Below are 17,775 nucleotides of genomic sequence, written 5' to 3' on the forward strand. Positions count from 1 at the left end.
CTTAATACCTGTCCTGACGGACATATCCCACTGTAGAATGGACAGTTAATAAACACGTATTCAGGACATGATGTTAAAGAAATAAAACAAGCAAACAAAAAACCTAATACTATACAGGCACTGTCACTAATTACTGTAGCACATTTATGTGGACATGAAATTAAGAACCCATGATAACCAGGGAGCATTAAAGCTCACATCACTCAATGAACTTTTGAATTCCTTTCTTCAGTTTCAACAGATGATGATTTCTGATATGTATTCTATCCGTGATGACTCCATTACTGCCATTCTGTGTCACAAGCTCAGATATGTAGATGTCCAATGCTTTTAATCCTTTCCTTGTCTTACTTTTGACTGTTCTATTTAGATTTGTCATGCCTTTTTTCTTTTTGCCTGTTTTTGCTTTTTTTTTTTTTTTTAGAATAATCAGTGGAAGTTTTTCAGCTTTACAACTCATGTACCTCATTATTGCTTGTCTCTTGAGGAGAGAAAGTGTGTGTGTGTGTGTACGTTTGTTATATACATATATATTTTCCACTCTCCTAACTTTGAGGGTAGAGGTCTTGAAAAAGAGCACCAGAATTTTCCCTGGGTTTTTCAGATCTGGTGACGATAGTCTGCTGTAAAAGAGAGATGGTGGTGAATTAGTGTGGGACAGGGTTCCATCAGATTTATGTGCATGTATGTTTATTTGTAAGGGTGGTGCTGTAGCTGGTATTTGTTGACTAATAAAGCTGTTGTGATGCCATAATATCTGAATGCTGTAACTGTATTCCAGTTTCAAAGGTATTTAAAGCTGTGATCTTTTGTTCAGTTGTATGTAATGATTGTTTGTTTGCCTGTTACATTAATATGTATTTGCATTACAGTGTCCTTATATAAATACATGCATCTAAGTGGAAATAAAAGCTATCACCATGTCCCGAACTAGCTCAATTCAAAGCAAGTCTATCCAGCTATAGCTAAGCTTATTATGTAGTTTTGAACAGGAGTTGAATGCAGGATGAAACCCAAATGTTCCTCAAGGTCCTGTAGTGCTTTTTGCATCTTGTGATGAGTTTTTATTGTTGTGGATGCATTAGAAGCAGTATCTAAGATGAATAGTTGTAACTTAGTTACTTTTAAATTAGTGATAGTCACTGCAGCAAATGCCATTTATGTGGACCTTAGGCTTTGCTTGTATTGACAAAAAAGCCAGTATATATCAGAAACATAATTAGTACAGAATATATTTATCATTTCATACCCATATGTATAATTTTGTACTTTTCCATGGGAAAGCTGATACCTGGGCTGTCAAGTAGTACATTTCCACATCTCTAAAGGGACAGAAAAGATACTACTCATGTGACTTCATGAGATATCAAGTGGTAATTTCTAGTTTACCAAAGTAAATTAGTGCTTTTATTTTCAATTATGATTAAGTACTGTTTTTATCTACCCATAGAACATTTTTAATCCTGTTTTTAATATATGCAAAAGCTGTCCGCAGACAATATTAAATTATTTTTCTGGAAAAATAATGTAATAACATGAGCATAGGAATAACTGTGGTTTTATTTTGAAAGGTGACGCTTGTTTTATAAGTGCAAATAACGTTGTGCTAATATAACTTCCTGAAAGTGTACCTTGTCTTAGAGAGGACAGACAGGTTATTGTATTTTGAAGCAGTAGTCTTTCTAATAAGTATTTTGTATGGCTTACAGGTTTTAAATGCACAGAGAGCTGGATACAAGGCAGCTATAGTTCACAATGTTGATTCTGATGACCTCATAAGCATGGGATCCAACGACAGTAAGTACAGGTATCACTTCTTCTCTCCTGTTTGAAAATCATCTCACCCACTAGAGTGTACAGCATTAAAATCAGTATGAAGTATTAAGATGGACTCTCACTTAAACCACCCAACCAAACAAACAAAAAAAAACCCCAAACCAACCAAAAAAACCCCAAAACAACAAAGCCACCACCACCAAAAACCCAGGAAAAAAACCCCACCCCAACCAGAAATCCTCCTGCTTTTAACATTTTGAAATGGGATATGTTTGCGTAAGAACATGCATGTATACTTGTGTATTATTTGTGGCATTAAGTTTGTACATTCTCCGAGTGTTTCTTTTGTTTTTCCTTTAAATTTTAGTTCAACTGTCTGGGTTAAAGGGTTAAATTTATGAGATTTACGTGACTGATGTGGAAAATAGCTGATGTGTTGTTAATTAAGTAGAAATATAGGAGAAGTAAAAAACCTCTACTCCTTTGGAAGGAAATAAAACTTTAACATATGACTGTTTAGTATTTGTTAGTGGTTCCATTTTGTTGTTAATCTGTTGTGTAAATTTTTCTGTTCCTTTGGACAAATGGATTCTAACTTCAAATGAATACATATTACATGTTTTCAGTTTTCCATTTGGAAAAAGAACATTTAGAGACCAGTGCGCCACTTTCTGGTTGATTCTGATGCTAGTTGTTCTGATTTAAACCTTTTGTGGAGTGAATATGTTCAGAACATCTTGTCATGTAGTCAAAATGTTGGGTTTGGTTTATGGTATGCGTTTTTTATCTATAGTGCCATTATGATTTTCTTTGTGGCATTTCTTTATTTTGTCCAGTTTTTGAGCTCAATATGGAACAAGAACATAAATGAGAAAAAAAAGTCTTTCCAAGTGGAAACACTGTTGAATAAACTAGGAAATGAACTTTCAGCAGACTAAATGGCAGCTGAGTAGCCCAGACAGCTATGTGAAAGTGTTTTTAATGGATCCCCAACCCATGTGAATCTTATTTTCAGGTTTCACTCAGCAAGTTCACAACAAATGCAGGGTTGGGTAGTGTGAGGGGACATTAAGCCGTGTATGCTTTTGCCTTGGGGAACCTGAATGCTTTGGTACTGACTAAACTCAAGATGCTTTGACCCTTAAATCTGAAGCATAAGTCATAGGTGCAAATCAATACAAAGTGAAGCTGAAGAGAAGGTTTTCTAGAATATGGGATTTTATCTTTCAATAATTTTTCATTTGTGCCGCATCTCTTGAGCTTATTGTTGCCTTCACTAGTAAACAGAGAAGGGGGAGACAGTTCTATCCAGTTTCTTGAGACTAAAATAAAGATGTGGGATTTGTTCATTCTTTTTCTTCTTTTTGAGCTTTTTCTAGCCATAGCTATTTCCACTGTGTTCATTTGTTTAGGGTGAAAAGGAGGGAAGAAAGATTAATTAAAATTTACAGTACCAGATCACAAAATCATGTAAGTTGCCAGAAATTCTGGAAATCAGTGGAGCTGTGTGACTTTATCATGCCTCTAAGAAAGAATGATGTTCTGGTTAAACTTACTCTGATGGTGCCTCTTGTTTTGTCAAAATAGTTTGGTTTTATACTCCCTTTAAATATTCCATTAAGAAATTTGATTTCTATACCTGCAATAAAGTCCCTAGATACTCAGTAGGATTTATATGACGTAAAGATGTAGCATGCATGTGCATTGGTCTATATGCCATTATGTTAAAAGATGTCTTCATGTTGCGATAAGTCTCATAACATTGAAGTCTCACGTCTTAAGAATGCCCATAGAGTATCCGTATAATAGTTTTATTTTCCTGCTCTTTCTACACAGTTGAAGTTTTAAAGAAGATTGTCATTCCTTCTGTCTTTATTGGCGAGACATCAGCTAATTCTCTTAAAGAAGAATTTACTTATGAAAAGGGGTAAGTTACCTCGCATGCAGCTGTGTTATTCCTTGCATTAAGTCATTGCCTGTTCTTAATGATGTGATGACAGAGGCTCTAGGTATTCCAGGTGAAATCTTGTGCTTGAGAGCAATGGGCAGAGAGCATTTTAAAAATCAATACAAATCCTCCTGCAAGAGGGTTACCATATATTTATCAAATGTTATTCCTTTCATTTTCATGTAGTACTAAACATACAAGTTCAGCTAATGATCTGGGAGTCACAGAAATATTTGAGAACGTGTATATTTTGGATCTAAGAGTGTGTTGTTCTTACAATATATGTCAGTTCCCACTGAAGTCAGATGTTGGTCTTAAAAAAATCAAAAATTCATCCTTTATTAATAGGTCTAGAACAAGTCAGAGAACTTCCTATGCTCAGTGAATCTGCAGGATATATTTAAGGTGTTTCTCACGGGACGCACGGCTAGGTTTGCACTGCTTCTGTTCTGCTTTTAAGTTTAAAACTTTGAAAAGAAAAACATTATGAGAATAAGATGGTTAAAATATATACCCTGAATAGGATGGAAAAGGAGGTGTGTTTCATATTGTTAGTGTAATGATCTTGCTTCTTCAGGTCTCCCTATTGTCCTTTTGCCAAATTAATCAGAACAGCTAGGTTGTGTCATTCTGAAGTAGACACCTTGCTGATGAAGTTACTTGATAAGTAGAGCATGGTTCCACATGACTAGTGGTTATAGAACTACTAACACTTTTATACATTGTACCTTCTCAGGTGTTTCTGACTGCTTGTGCCAACAGAATAATAATTGGATTTTACTTCCTTAACTATCAATAAATACTAGTATTCAGGTATCCAGTTGCCAGCACCTGTATTGTGTTCTCTAAGAAGATTTTTGGTTACTGTAATTTATTGACTCTCCAGAGGACAAAGGGTGTGCTTTACCATGCTTCACAATTTGAAACTAAACCTCCCAAAAGGCATAGTAAATAGGAATAGAAATATCTTTTGATAGCCATGTTATATTTTTCTCATTCTGCTATCAAAGCAGCTATGAGGTTGTTTTCCTGGTTGCTTTAGATTAATTTATGATTGAAGTAAGTAGTTTTGACTCGAAAAATGTTCTAAGAAACATTGTTTTATCCTTTTAATTGGGTTTACATTATGTGGATATCAGCTGAATTTTCTATGTTGTTGTGCACAGGTAGGTATTCCTTTACTGTGTCCAGTGATAACCTTTTATTTTAATGTTTTTTTCCATTGTATTTCTTCAATTCATTGTTGATTAAATTCTAACCTATTTAGAAAGTATTATCTTTTTCTCCCCACAGTGGCCATGTTGTGTTAATTCCAGAGTTCAGTCTTCCTTTGGAGTACTACTTAATCCCTTTCCTAATAATAGTAGGGATCTGTCTTATTCTCATCGTCATATTTATGGTGAGTTCCTTCTTTTAATAACATTTTTTTCTTCAGACAAATCATCATAAAGTGTCACTTACTGAAGTTAAATGAAGGGATACAGTAAAGGAACAGCAAAAGCTTTGTGTACTGTACATACCTGTACCATGTTTACCCGTAGTCCTTTATTTTCTCAGTACAATAAATTGGTGCAGAATTTTGGCAAAGGGATGTTAGGAGCCCTTAGAATGTTCTTCCTGGCACATCACTGCTTACAAAGAATTGTCCTCATGGCTACTTTTCAACTGCACAAGCGCTTTCTTTTTTGGCCCGTAAGGAGTGACCTGCCCTTGTACTCTCATATGCTGAGTATGTCCCACCTTACCAAACTTGTACTGCTTAATAAACGTTAGTCCCACTGTTCCACAGCGCAGGTCTTATTGTTATTTACTGCAGGTATAGTAATCAGTCAGTGAGCTCAGAACCTGTTACGGCATGTCTTACAGCATATACATTACCTATAGAGGTTCTCAGTTGGGCACAACTCCTATAAAAGGTAAAATAGCATAGCTATATATTATTTCAGAATACTCGATCCCACTTTTTGGAATCTCTGCTGGTCTCTGACCAATTTATTATTTTACCTTTTCATAAAAAGCAAGTTTTATGCATCAACTGCTCTAACGTTTTAAAATATTTCTTTCCATGTTGGTGGTTTTTGCACTGCAAGTTATGTATTTCATTGACAATCCTGGGCGCATTTGGCACAATTAAAATTGCAGCAGCTCTCTGAAAACAAAGCAGAAATGATCAACTAGAGACAATCTAAAATTCACCAATGCTTTGTCTGACCCTTCTGGTGATTACCTTGGTCATAGAGGGCTTTTATCAGTTAATTAGGTGAACATATACCCTTACCATTGTATCCTGAAGGTCAGCAGTTTGAGATAAGGAGAGATGGTCACCAGGCGTAATATTCTGTGAACATGTGTTGTTCTGAGACCATCATGAGTTCCAACATGATCTTCGCTAATAATCTGCTTATAGTGCACCCAAGTTGAAAATTCAAGCAAAATATTGGTTATCTAAGAAACTGAATGAAGAAGGCTATGAAAGGGACTCTAATATCATTTTGAAAATCATAAATACTGGCTTTGCTTCACACCATATTTTGATAGGGTGCACTGATCCGTCATTTTTCAGAAAGATACTATTTGGGGAATGAAGAGAAAGGCAATAAGAATAGTTAGGGGGTCTCTTATTTAAAAAGTGATTTTAGAAGGTTACCATTGAAGAGAAAACTAATGAGGGGGGACATGTGAAAGCTGTAATCATGAGGAGTTTGAGCTTGACGTTTATTATGACCACCACTGTGGAAATTCAGAAATAAGAGAGGTGGTTTTTGCTCTCAGGATATTTCTTCATATTTTGCTTCAGAGTTTTTCACCAGTTCAGCTGCTTTTGTTTTTACGTGATACTAAGTTAGTTGCAAAAATTCCTTACGGACTTCAGTGTTGTCATCTTCAGGTCAAGAAGTGAACTAAATAACAGACTAATTTGCACAAATCACTTTAGCAAGGAACAAGAGTTACGTGACAAACACAAGGCTAATCCCACTGAAAAGCCACCTCTCCTTAGAACTGCAGATGTTTCCCTCACTGTAGTTTTCTGCATCAAAATTGGCATTACAGATGTTACAGGAGTGAGCTAAGCAAATTTGTGAAGTGTTTGTTTTTAGGGCATAAGTGAGTTCTCTTAACAGAAGCCATAGAATCACAGAGTGGTTAGGGTCAGAAGAGACCTTTTAGAAGTCATTTTGTCCACCCCGCTGCCATGAGCAGGGACATCTTTCACTCAATCAGGTTGCTGAAAGCCCCAACCTGACCCTGAACACTTCCAGTGATGAGGCATCCACAACTGCACTGTTACATTGTCTCACCACCCACATTGTAAAAACTTTTCTTCAGTATATCAAATCTAAATGTACTATCTTTCATAGGGACTGATTGTTTTAAATTTGCCTTTTAAGAGCCGGATGTCTTTATATCAGCTTGCTGATACTCTGAATGAAAGTAATTTTTACTTAATGCGTGAATTTGAGAGTTCCAAATTCCAAATAAAATACATGGGAAAGAACCATCTGTACAATCCAAAAGGAATAAGCAGATGCTAAGTAGGAATAGCTATGAGAAGGGCAAATAAACACTTAGTGAGGAAAGTTTCAGGCATTTAAACTAGTCTCCAATTTCCTTGCTTATACGCTGTGAGGAAATGTGAAAAAGGGCATGTCTGTAAACTATGATTAAGAATTTATTTTTCCAGATATGTCCCAGTTATAAAAGTAAAGGCTTTGAGACCTGAATTTCTCTTCTGGATATGTCAATAGGTAGTCAGTGCTAAAATGAATGTGTTTTTCCATGTCTAAAAATCACATTAGAGAGAAAAACCAGATGTGAACCAGGAGAAAATGATATTGTATGTCTGCAAGTCAGGGTTACCCATGTTATGTTTTGGGGACAGATGTTTGGAAGGTTTTGACAAGAGATTATATAATGTTGGAAATGCCAAAATCCATCTACACAACCATGAGAGGGGAAAAAAAGGGGAGAAGTATTTGAAAGCAGAGTGTAGTACAGATTCGAAGGGGGAGCAGAATAAAATCAGGCTCAGTAATATAAGCTATGGGATGGCATGATGTTTGAGGGACGGTGTGCTGGTGAGGGCTTTCACTCTGCTTCACGATGTACTGAGTACACTGGGGCACATCTGAAATGTGTGTGCACTAACACATGCGGTGTGAGGAATAAACAGGAGGAACTAAAAAGTTTCGCTTGCTCCCAGATCTACAACATCATTGACATAAGTGAGACTTAGTGGGAAGAGTGCTGTGGCTGGAGTTACAGGGTCTTTGGGAGAGGTGAGGTGGAGGGGTAGCGCTGTGTGTAAAGGAAGAGTTGGACTGTACGGCATTTGCAGTTGGGGATGAAATAGCTGAGAGCATCTAGGTAAAGATTAGAGGCAAAGCTAATAAAGTGGATGTTGTCTTTTTTTTTTAACACTGCTGGTGGGCCCTGGGACCCCTGGAGCCCTGGTTTGGAGGACCATGACTGGGGGAGTGATAAAAGCTCCCAGTTGACTTTGAACTTGTACAGGATTTGCTGCTGCAGCTGAATGCACATAAGTCTGTGGGGCCTGATGGGGATCATCTCGGGGTGCTGAAAGAGTTGGCTGATGTTACTGTGAGACCTCTTTCAGTTATTTGTCAACAATCTTGGGAATTTGGAGAGGTCCCAGTTGACTTGAACCTAGCAAATGTTATTTGCCCTGTTTTCCAGAGGGTGAAAAAGGAAGACCCTGGTAATTATAGGCCTGTCAGTCTCACTTCATTGCCTGGTAAAATTATGGAGAAAATTGCTCTGCGAGTTACTGAAAAACTCTTGAAAGACAATGTGGTCATCAGTCAAAGCTGACATGGGTTCATGAAGGGAAAGTCAGTCCTTACTAACTTAATAACTTCTTATAACAAGGTTACCCACCTATTGGACAAAGGGAAGGCAGTGGATATGTGGGGTTGTGGTTTTGGGGGTGTTGGGGTTTTTTAGCAAAGCTTTTGATACTGTCTTTTACAGTATCCTCCTGCAAAAAATGTCCACTATAAAGCTAGACATGTACACAATATGATGGGTGAACAATTAGCTGAAGGGTGAGGCTCAAAGAATTGTAGTAAATGGGGTAACATCTGGCTGGCAGCCACTCGTTAGTGGTGGTCATCAGGGTGCAACTTCACAGCCAGTTCTTGTCAATGTTTCTATCAATGACCTGGACATAGGAGTTGAGTGCATGCTAAGTAAGTTTGCCAACGATACTAAATTAAGAGCTACTGATTCCCTTAAGTGTAGAGAGGTCTTAACAGAGAAATCTTGATAGATTAGAGTACTGGACAACTAATTGGTGCAGTGAGCTTGATCCCAGGGAGGTTCCAGGTTGGATTTGGTCCTCAATCATTTGTGGGTTTGGCCCTGCTTCTTTAAGGAAATCTTGTTTTTAACTAAGAAATGAATGTGAGACTCTCTGTCACTAAGAATCAGAATTACAGTAGAAAACCTGTGGTTTATGCATACAGCTCATTGTTTAGCTGGGGTAGAAAGTCTGAAAGAAGAGTTTGGATCTAAATATGCTTAAGAAGTAAAGCCAGGTGTGATGCAGAAGGGTAAATAAATTTTATTTTGCCAAAACCAATTACAGTTTCAAATATCCTAATAATATTTGTTCATAATATACATACATTTGTATGTTTGAAAAAATAATCTGTTGTGACATATATCAATACCTTTCGGAGATTCTTAAAGTGAGAGGTATTAATGCTGTTTATAATATTAATACTCTCTCAGTGTCTACCTTGTCCACCATGTAGGTAGGTGTAGAGCATGTCTGCAAACTTCAAAAGACCTGGTAGTGTGTATACTTTGGTTAAGGCTATTGTTTGTCTGTTTGTCATCATATTTGAAAAATAATGTCAGACCACAGATGCTAGAATTAGAAACTGAACAGAAATAGCATTAGGGGCTATTGAGAAGATGGAAACAGAATATTTTGTATCGTTGAAGATGGCAAGTAACTATGACTTGAAGTAACCATTTTACTCCCCAAAGTACATCTATATACTATGAAAACAGTTCTGATGAACATGGAAATAATCTTCTAAAAGAGCTGTAATACTCTAAACAAAACCAGTCCAACTTAATTATGTTTTGTTCTGAAATGTGCCATCCCACTGTACATGGGCCTCGGTAGAGGATTGCAGCAATGGCCACTATTTTATATAGTATGGACATAATTTCTTTTTACTTTCTTTTCCAAAAAAAGCTTGCATATTTTCAGTTTCAAGTGCCATGGTCATTGAGAACATCCTTGAGGCTTGTTTGGCTTCATTCTTGAGTCCAGGCAAGGGAAGAGGTGATTCAGTCCTAGTTGGGGTTCCCTTTTGACTAACGTACTATGACAACTTACATGTCAAAATTCTATTGTTCTTTTATTGTTTTAACTTACTGTTCATGTTGACTGACTTATGTATGTTTCTAGATCACAAAATTCGTGCAAGACAGACACAGAGCAAGACGGAATCGGCTTAGGAAGGATCAGCTTAAGAAAATTCCTGTACATAAATTTAAGAAAGGCAAGTGGATCATTCTTTGTCTAACTAATTAGACACCATTGTTTTAACACCAAAAAACCCCTCTAAATTGAGGAGGCTTGTGGTTTTGGAGATAATTTTGAATACACTTGAAATAGATGTTAGAGTTTGGAGTGAAAGCACACAAAACATTTGACTTGACCCTGTTCTCACTGAAATAGAGGAGTTCTAACATTTCTTTAATGGAAGCAGAGCAGACACTATATGCAAACTATGGCTGAGTATTAAAATGTACAGAAATTCCACAAAACTTCTTGTTGCACTCATTAACAGTGACCACAGCAATCAGTCACTGTGATGCATTATTTCCATTATTTGGAACTCTTGCAGTACTGCACCCAGCCTGGAGTCCTTACTACAAGAAGGACACAGACCTGCTGGGGCAGATCCAGAGGAGGCCACAAAAGCGATCCGAGGGCTGGAGCACCTCTTCTATGGGGACAGGCTGAGAGAGTTGGGGTGGTTCAGCCTGCAGAAGAGGGGGCTGTGGGGACACCTTATTGCAGCCTTTCAGTACTTAAAGGGGGCCTGTAAGAAAGATAGGGACAGACTTTTTCACAGGGCCTGTTGTGACAGGACAAGGGGTAATGGTTTTAAACTAAAAGAGAGTCAGTTTAGACTAGCTATCAGGAGGAACTAATTTACCATGGGGGTGGTGAAACACTGGAACAGGTTGCCCAGAGGGGTGGTAGATGCCTCATCCCTGTACACATGCGAGGCCAGGTTGGACGAGGTAACCTGATCCAGTTGAAGATGCCCCTGCTCATTGCAGGGGGGCTGGACTGGATGAACTTTAAGGGTCGCTTCCAACCCAAACTATTCTATGATTATTAGTCTGGAAACTGATAAATACTAGTGGCATACAAGTTGCCTGAAACTGCAGGGACTATAAAAACAAAACTATCTTGTGTGTATAATTTATCTGCTTTTCCAGAGGAGTGGTCCTTTCATTCAATCACAATACATCTGTGAGGGCAAGAGCAATTCAAATTTAATGCCAAAATACTTGCTGTTGTGTTTCTTTGTAGTGATTAATTTTGTGCAAGGTCTAATGTTAAGGTGAGAAACAAAGCTGTAGTACATTACTTTATTCAATGAAATAGAAAAGCTGCCTTAAGTCCTTCTCTCTCGTAGTCTACTCCTTAAAAGTAGAAAAGAATCTGCTATTTTTCTTCTCCATTTTGTTTTTTAAATGTGTTACCATTTTATCATCTGATTGTTCATTCATATAAGCTATTGCAAGGTATAAGAAGAAAAGGTGGAAAAAGTACTTAATTGAAATGATTGATTACTACATAACATGTGTTGATAGAGAATGTATTTGCTGAGGCACAAAGACCATGTTAGGGGGTGTGCCTGGATTCAAGGATAGAACCACTTACTGTTCTTTGCCCTTGATAACGCCAGCCTGCATTATTAATGACATTTGCTCTCACTTTATGCAAAGCAGATGTTCAGTTTGAGCAGATACAGTATTTGTGCTATGTTAGTCAGCCTTGGCGGGGGGGGGGGGGGATGGATTTAAAACTAACTCTCAAAAATTATCTTAAGCCAGTAAAGCTAATATTAATTTTATTTCCTCTTACTGATTCCCTATGAAATCTAATTAGAATAAAAATACAAAGTAAATTATGTTGTACTTTAAAGAGAAATTTGCAAGGAAAAAGTTGCTTCAAGAAAGTCAGTTAATGTCTTTTCCAGTTAATTGTGTGCGTCTGTAATAACTCTTAGAATTACATGACTAAGTAGCCAGTGTATGAAAATGTCTTACTGCTGTTTTCCTCATTCTCCTTCCTCTTTGCTTTTGCTCAATCTTACACAGTATGTATTGTTTGTAAAGTAAACCTGGCTGTAAATATCCAGGTATCCACTGCATTCAGTGGCTTATGAAAATCAGAACAAAAAGCTTATTATTTCAACTGGGATTTCAGTTTCTTGAAGTGAATGATCACTTTGGGTCTACTGCTGTGAAATTAATCCCTTACGTTACTTTAAGTCCTTTTACTAAAAGGACAAAATGTGACCTAGTATTTGCAGCGTGTTACCTTTGGCAACTACAATAAAAAAAGTATTGCTTCATGCTTCTTTGTGAAAGACAGGATTTGTCAAGACATTATTGCAAAATCCATTCACTTCAGTCTTCCTGATGATATACCCAAACAATCTTACCTTTTGCTTTGAAAGGATAGGTGAAAGTAACTCCTGTGGACTATAATTCTGTTTCTAGGGATGCTGGATTTTCTTTTGTCTCCAGTGTATTCTTAAAAATCTGTTTGTATTAAAACAGATTGAAAGGTTAGTCAAATACTGAAGCTGAGACGCTGTAGAAACTGGTTCTTCTTTCTTGCACTGCTTTTTGTATCATGAATCACTGACTAATAAATGGTTTCACTGTACTATAAAAGGGTTTTCAAGGGAAAGCTGGCTTTAATGGATTTCTAGAATTTAGTAGGTTGATAGGCAAACGATGATGTAATGAAGATGATTGTTCTGTAGGGGTGATTGCAATCTGACATACCTAAAGAATTGTTAACACAGCAAATACATGAATCATCTCTAAATAGGATTTGAGTCAAATACCACTAATACATGGGAATTTTTTTACTAATTTGAGTAGGCTTTAGATCAGGCACTTAGCTTTTCTGCAATGAGTAGAGAATGCAGTAACAAAAGGTGTGGCATTGACTGTCTTTGCAAAGTCCTAATCAACAAGCCCCGCCTTTGAATAATTCCACAGAATGCAATGTACTGCAAAAATCTGTTTTCTACATTGAAAGAGTTTTGGGGCAGATGTTGTGTTGTGGTTCCTTACAAAATGGATTGCATTTTGGTCATACAAAAGTCAGTGGGAGTTGACATCTTTTATATGATGTCTTTATAATGAAAGTGAACACAGCAAAAGAGACAAATCCATTTAATGTGCCTGTAATTTGATCATTAGCAAAATCTGAATATTCTGAAGAATAATAGTTTAGAAAAAATACAGGTTAGAAATTTTGTGAATTGTTACATATTGTAGGATTTATTTTCAGAATTACAGAATATTATTTCCAAGCTAGCTTAACTTGACACTAAAATAGAATCTAGGCCAAGACTGAAAAGATTTTTATATCTTAACTGCAATGAAATTATGGTTTCTGACTCCTGTAGAAAAGAAAATATCATAAATTTAGTGAAGATAGAATGCTGTGAGAAAGAGATGTGTGGGCATATTATTAAGAAATTAAAAATGAACAAAGCAAATTTTTTTTTTCTACATTGAGTCTCGAAAGTTAGGATCCTAGATGAGTGGCTAGATACCTGATAAAGAAAGCAGAATTTGGGAGTTGTTACATCCACAAGACTTCTAAAAATGGAGCTGTTTGGTTAAGTGTTTAAGTATGAAAGAGCTTAGCTTCAGACAGTCAGCTTTGAAATGCTTTATGTACATGTGGAAAAAAAACCCAACATGTGACAAATAATAAGCTGTAAGAGTATGCCATTTTAAGCAAATACATGTTTTTAAGTATCATGTATTGAATTTTTGTGTACATATCTCTATGTACATTGATACATATGATTGAGCAATAGTGGGAAATAGATGTATCTCAGTGCCTCTTAAAAATCTGCTCCAGAGTAAATGCAGTTCTGCAGTTTACTATATATTCCTAAACTGATTGGTTTTTTTCCCCTGCAAATGGGATTATAACTGATCTAATTACTGTTCATTACTGACCCATCTGCTTGATTGCACAGTACAGTTATGGTCTAAATAGAGGAAAACAAGTCATAAGGTCTACCAAAGTCTTGGCAGTTTTATATTTGCATTTTTCATTGTTCAGAAGTACACATACATGTGGATGAGTAATGCTCTTGTTTCTGAAAATACTTTTTAAATTTGTATGTGCCAAGAAGATAATTTTGCTTACTAAGTAAGACTTTTCATAGACAGTTAATTTTAAGCAAGATACTTTATTTTGCAGCAGTTTCCATATTACTTTTTTTTTCCTGACTATTGGTGGTTCTGAGCTAGCTTCTGAAGTACAGTAACAGGTATTTGAGAAAAAGATGTCTGCAAAGTGTTCCTTTTAAAAATTAAGTCTTCTGTTTGTTGAGGGGCATGTAGTTGTGGAGGTGAAACTAGCTTGGAGACTCATCAAGGAGGCTCCAGGATTCACAGAAATCATACAGGTTTTGGTGCTGAGGAGGGCTTGCGTTTCTGGTCCTGCCTGCTGCGTGGGCTTGCCTGCCTTCCCCAAGCCATGATGAGAGCAAGTATCTGGGTAATAGTGTTAATTAATTTGTGTGATGACCTGCTGGAGAAATGTAGCAGATGGACTGCAGTTGATGGATCCCATGGGTGCAGGTGAAGCAGTTGTGCTGAGGGCTTGTTGCAGCAAGGAAAGATGGGGCTGTGAAGTTGGGTAAGACAGGCTGGGATACATGGGCTTGACAAGAGTCGGAGAAATACCTTGGCTGCAGTTAGCTAATATGCTGTTGGATAGATCTGTGGCCTCCATGTTTGAGAACTTCAGCATCGGCCTTCTTGAAAAAACTTTATCTGTATGTCCCTGGCCTAGAAATGGACGTGATCCTTTACCACTGTGTCATTTTTTTCTGAATGCGCTGTTGTTCATTTGCCAGGGGATGCCTTAATGAGATAAGCCTACTCAAGAACAGTGTGCTACCACTTGTCAGGACTTTCTTATATATGTTGAATGGCTAGGGGGGAAAAGCCAGCTGTATTATTTGAAAGTTGGTTTGTTTTTTTTCCTTTGAGATATGATGCCCTTGACAGTACTGACTGGTAGTTAACATTCATTTCTGTGTTGAACATGATAATAATGTGCTGACTATAAAAGATCCATAAACATGGTTTGACTAATAGAAACAACAGAGCAAAGCAGCGGCCTAGCAAAAGAGGAAGTAACTTTTTTTAAAATGCTGTAGCTGAAATACTTCACTGTGTTACATTAGACAAACTCTTACTTCAGTGATGTAGGTCTGGCAGTGATCAACTCCATTTAATCTCTCTGAGTTTTCCTACCTGCCCCACGAGATGCTTTTTTTTTTTTTTTCTCTCTCCTGCTTTCCCTTTATTTTCTCCGGTTGCTGTATAGTAAGTACCAGGAAAACTGTTTATAAGTGGTTCTTGTGTCCACTGTGTTTATTTTCTGCCAAATTACAGCAGTGTTATTTTCCAGTGGCAGTCATCAGCTTTGCCTTTATGTTGAATAACATACATTAGTAAAACTAAAATGAACCACATTTCATAGACTTTCTGTGCCACTGTGCTACCATAGAAGCCCTTGGAATTTATCTTTTGGGAAACAGATGATAATTTGGTTTTGATCATGGATTTTTGTTGTAGAATAGACCTATGAACTGGGAGATCCTGAGCTGTAACTTCTACTCTGATTTATTGCATGCAAAGATAAAATGATTATAATCTCCGCTTTCTTTTGCATCCCTATAAAGTAGGATTGAGAATACTTACTGCTTTGCAGCACTCTTGCAGAATGTTGCAATGCTCGCTATGAATACTATGATTTTTTTTATTAATCTTCCTTTTATTGCCTATCTGGTTTTAAAAAAATCATAATGAAAGCAATGTAATTCGTGCATATGTACTAATCTTCATAATTTACCTTTGCTGGTAGTGAAGCACGTTGCAGATGTGCTCCTTCACTTATCTCTGCAGTCTTGTCTCCCATCTTTTTTCCCTGTCAAACCACTAGCTTTAGGAAGGCTGTAACTTAAACAGTTTGCTGTGTCTTTGTTAACTGTACCCATACTGCTGCCTGGCTGGCTTATTTAGTGTTATCTATAGTAATGCAGAAGTCAGGTGGTAGGTAACACAAGACCTTACTGCATTAGAGATCAGCCTATTATTACATAGGTGTGAAGAGGTTTTAGCATCTATTTACATCCACAAATAGATAGTCTTTTAATAATGTGAAGAACTTGCCTTCTAAGGATGTCTTATGTGCCTTGGTTTTGTATCTGTTATATAATTGAGTCCTATTTAAAATATTTTGTTGGTTTTATACCTTTGGAAGGGAGGTTTAAATAGGACTCAATTATATATTTTGTTGGTTTTATACCTTTGGAAGGGAGGAAGGTTGGAAGTTTTGGGGTTTTTTTTTTCTTTTAAAGTGGAAGTGTTAGGCGTAGGTAAAAGATAGATTCAGTAGAAATTCTGTGATGGCCATCATAAAATATGAGCAATCAAGTATAATCAATATTTTGGTGAAATGAGAGGGCTCATTTTGCATTCCTTCGCTTATTTGGGGAGTTTAGGTTGCACAGGGAATACAAGAGCAAGCCGTATGAATGAGGCAAGAAAAGTATGCAAGTAGGCTTCCCTTACACCTTCCAGATATATACTTAGTACATGGATAGCCCTTCATGTGCTGTATGTTCCTTCTCTTTTCATCTCTAATAGATACCAAGTTTCAATTTTGTGTGTAGTACTTTTGAAATAGTGATGTCCTTAAAAAAAAAAAAACCAAAACAAAAAACTTCTTAGCAGAACATCAACACATGACAGTCATGATCGTGCATAAGATCCTATTCCATATTTTCCACCCTGTAGAAGAGAGCGTCTAGATAAACAACACCAGATGTTTTATGTATTTAAAAAAAAAGACAGCACCTTTAGAAAAGCCCAGAATAGAACTTTCCATGAACATGCTTTATTCTGAAAATTTTTAAGTCTACAGAATGTTAGTTGCTATAGACTTCAGAGAATTGTGTGCACAACAATATGGGATTCTATAGTAAAATAATCCTGTGAACTACAAAACCCAATCCTGTATGATTTTGACTTTTTACATCGTAGTCAATGATCTTTTGACAATTGGAACGCTGCAAAAGGCACCTGCTAATAACGCAGGTAAACACAAACTCAGATAAATTTAACAGCCCTATTGTTAATAAGCTGGCTCAGTTCCTAGCTCACCTTTGTTAACATCTGAAAAAGGCTTGCTAAAAATCTTGAATTGAGGTAGAGGAGTACTTGCCTTCCGTTATGGTGATGTGAAATATAAGCTGTGTCCTTACTTAAAAGCTGAAGCTACGGTTACTTCTGTATGAGTATATGAATGCTATTAGACTACTACTGTAATTCTTCAGTTTCTTTTTTATGATTTTTTTTCTTTTTAATGAGAGAGTATTTAAACATGATAAGACTAATGATGCAAGTTAAAGATTGTTTACAGCCTAAATGAGAAAAGCTGTTACACTGTGTTAATTTGACCATTTTCCACATTTAGAAATTAAAAACAAATCTTAAGCATTTTTACATCTGCAAAGAAAGTTTATTTTTCTCGGCAGAGTATACTGTTGCACAGTTAAATGAAAAATCCTGGTCAAGTTGCTTTTTAGAACTTTAAGTCTTGAACTTCTAACATTTGTGCATTATTTATTAATGATCTTATTCTGAGCACATAAACAGAAAAACAGTACATCTTTGCCTCTCTTCTGTCACTGAACAACTTCATTTTGCTGATCTCTTTC

General features: G+C 36.7%; 1 protein-coding gene across 2 annotated transcripts in view; it reads left to right on the top strand.

The window, feature by feature from the left end:
- RNF13 (ring finger protein 13) overlaps nt 1-17,775 on the top strand; it is a 46,346-nt gene that overhangs the window by 18,683 nt on the left and 9,888 nt on the right. For both annotated transcript variants that reach the window (XM_035889949.1, XM_009634403.2), the window contains 4 exons: nt 1,710-1,797; nt 3,613-3,703; nt 5,018-5,123; nt 10,167-10,260. In XM_035889949.1, the coding sequence (XP_035745842.1) occupies nt 1,710-1,797; nt 3,613-3,703; nt 5,018-5,123; nt 10,167-10,260 (379 nt within the window). The remainder of the gene's footprint in view (nt 1-1,709; nt 1,798-3,612; nt 3,704-5,017; nt 5,124-10,166; nt 10,261-17,775) is intronic.

This window comes from Egretta garzetta, unplaced genomic scaffold, assembly GCF_000687185.1.
Source record: "Egretta garzetta isolate BGI_Z169 unplaced genomic scaffold, ASM68718v1 scaffold172, whole genome shotgun sequence".
In the NCBI taxonomy this organism is placed as follows: Eukaryota; Metazoa; Chordata; class Aves; order Pelecaniformes; family Ardeidae; genus Egretta; species Egretta garzetta.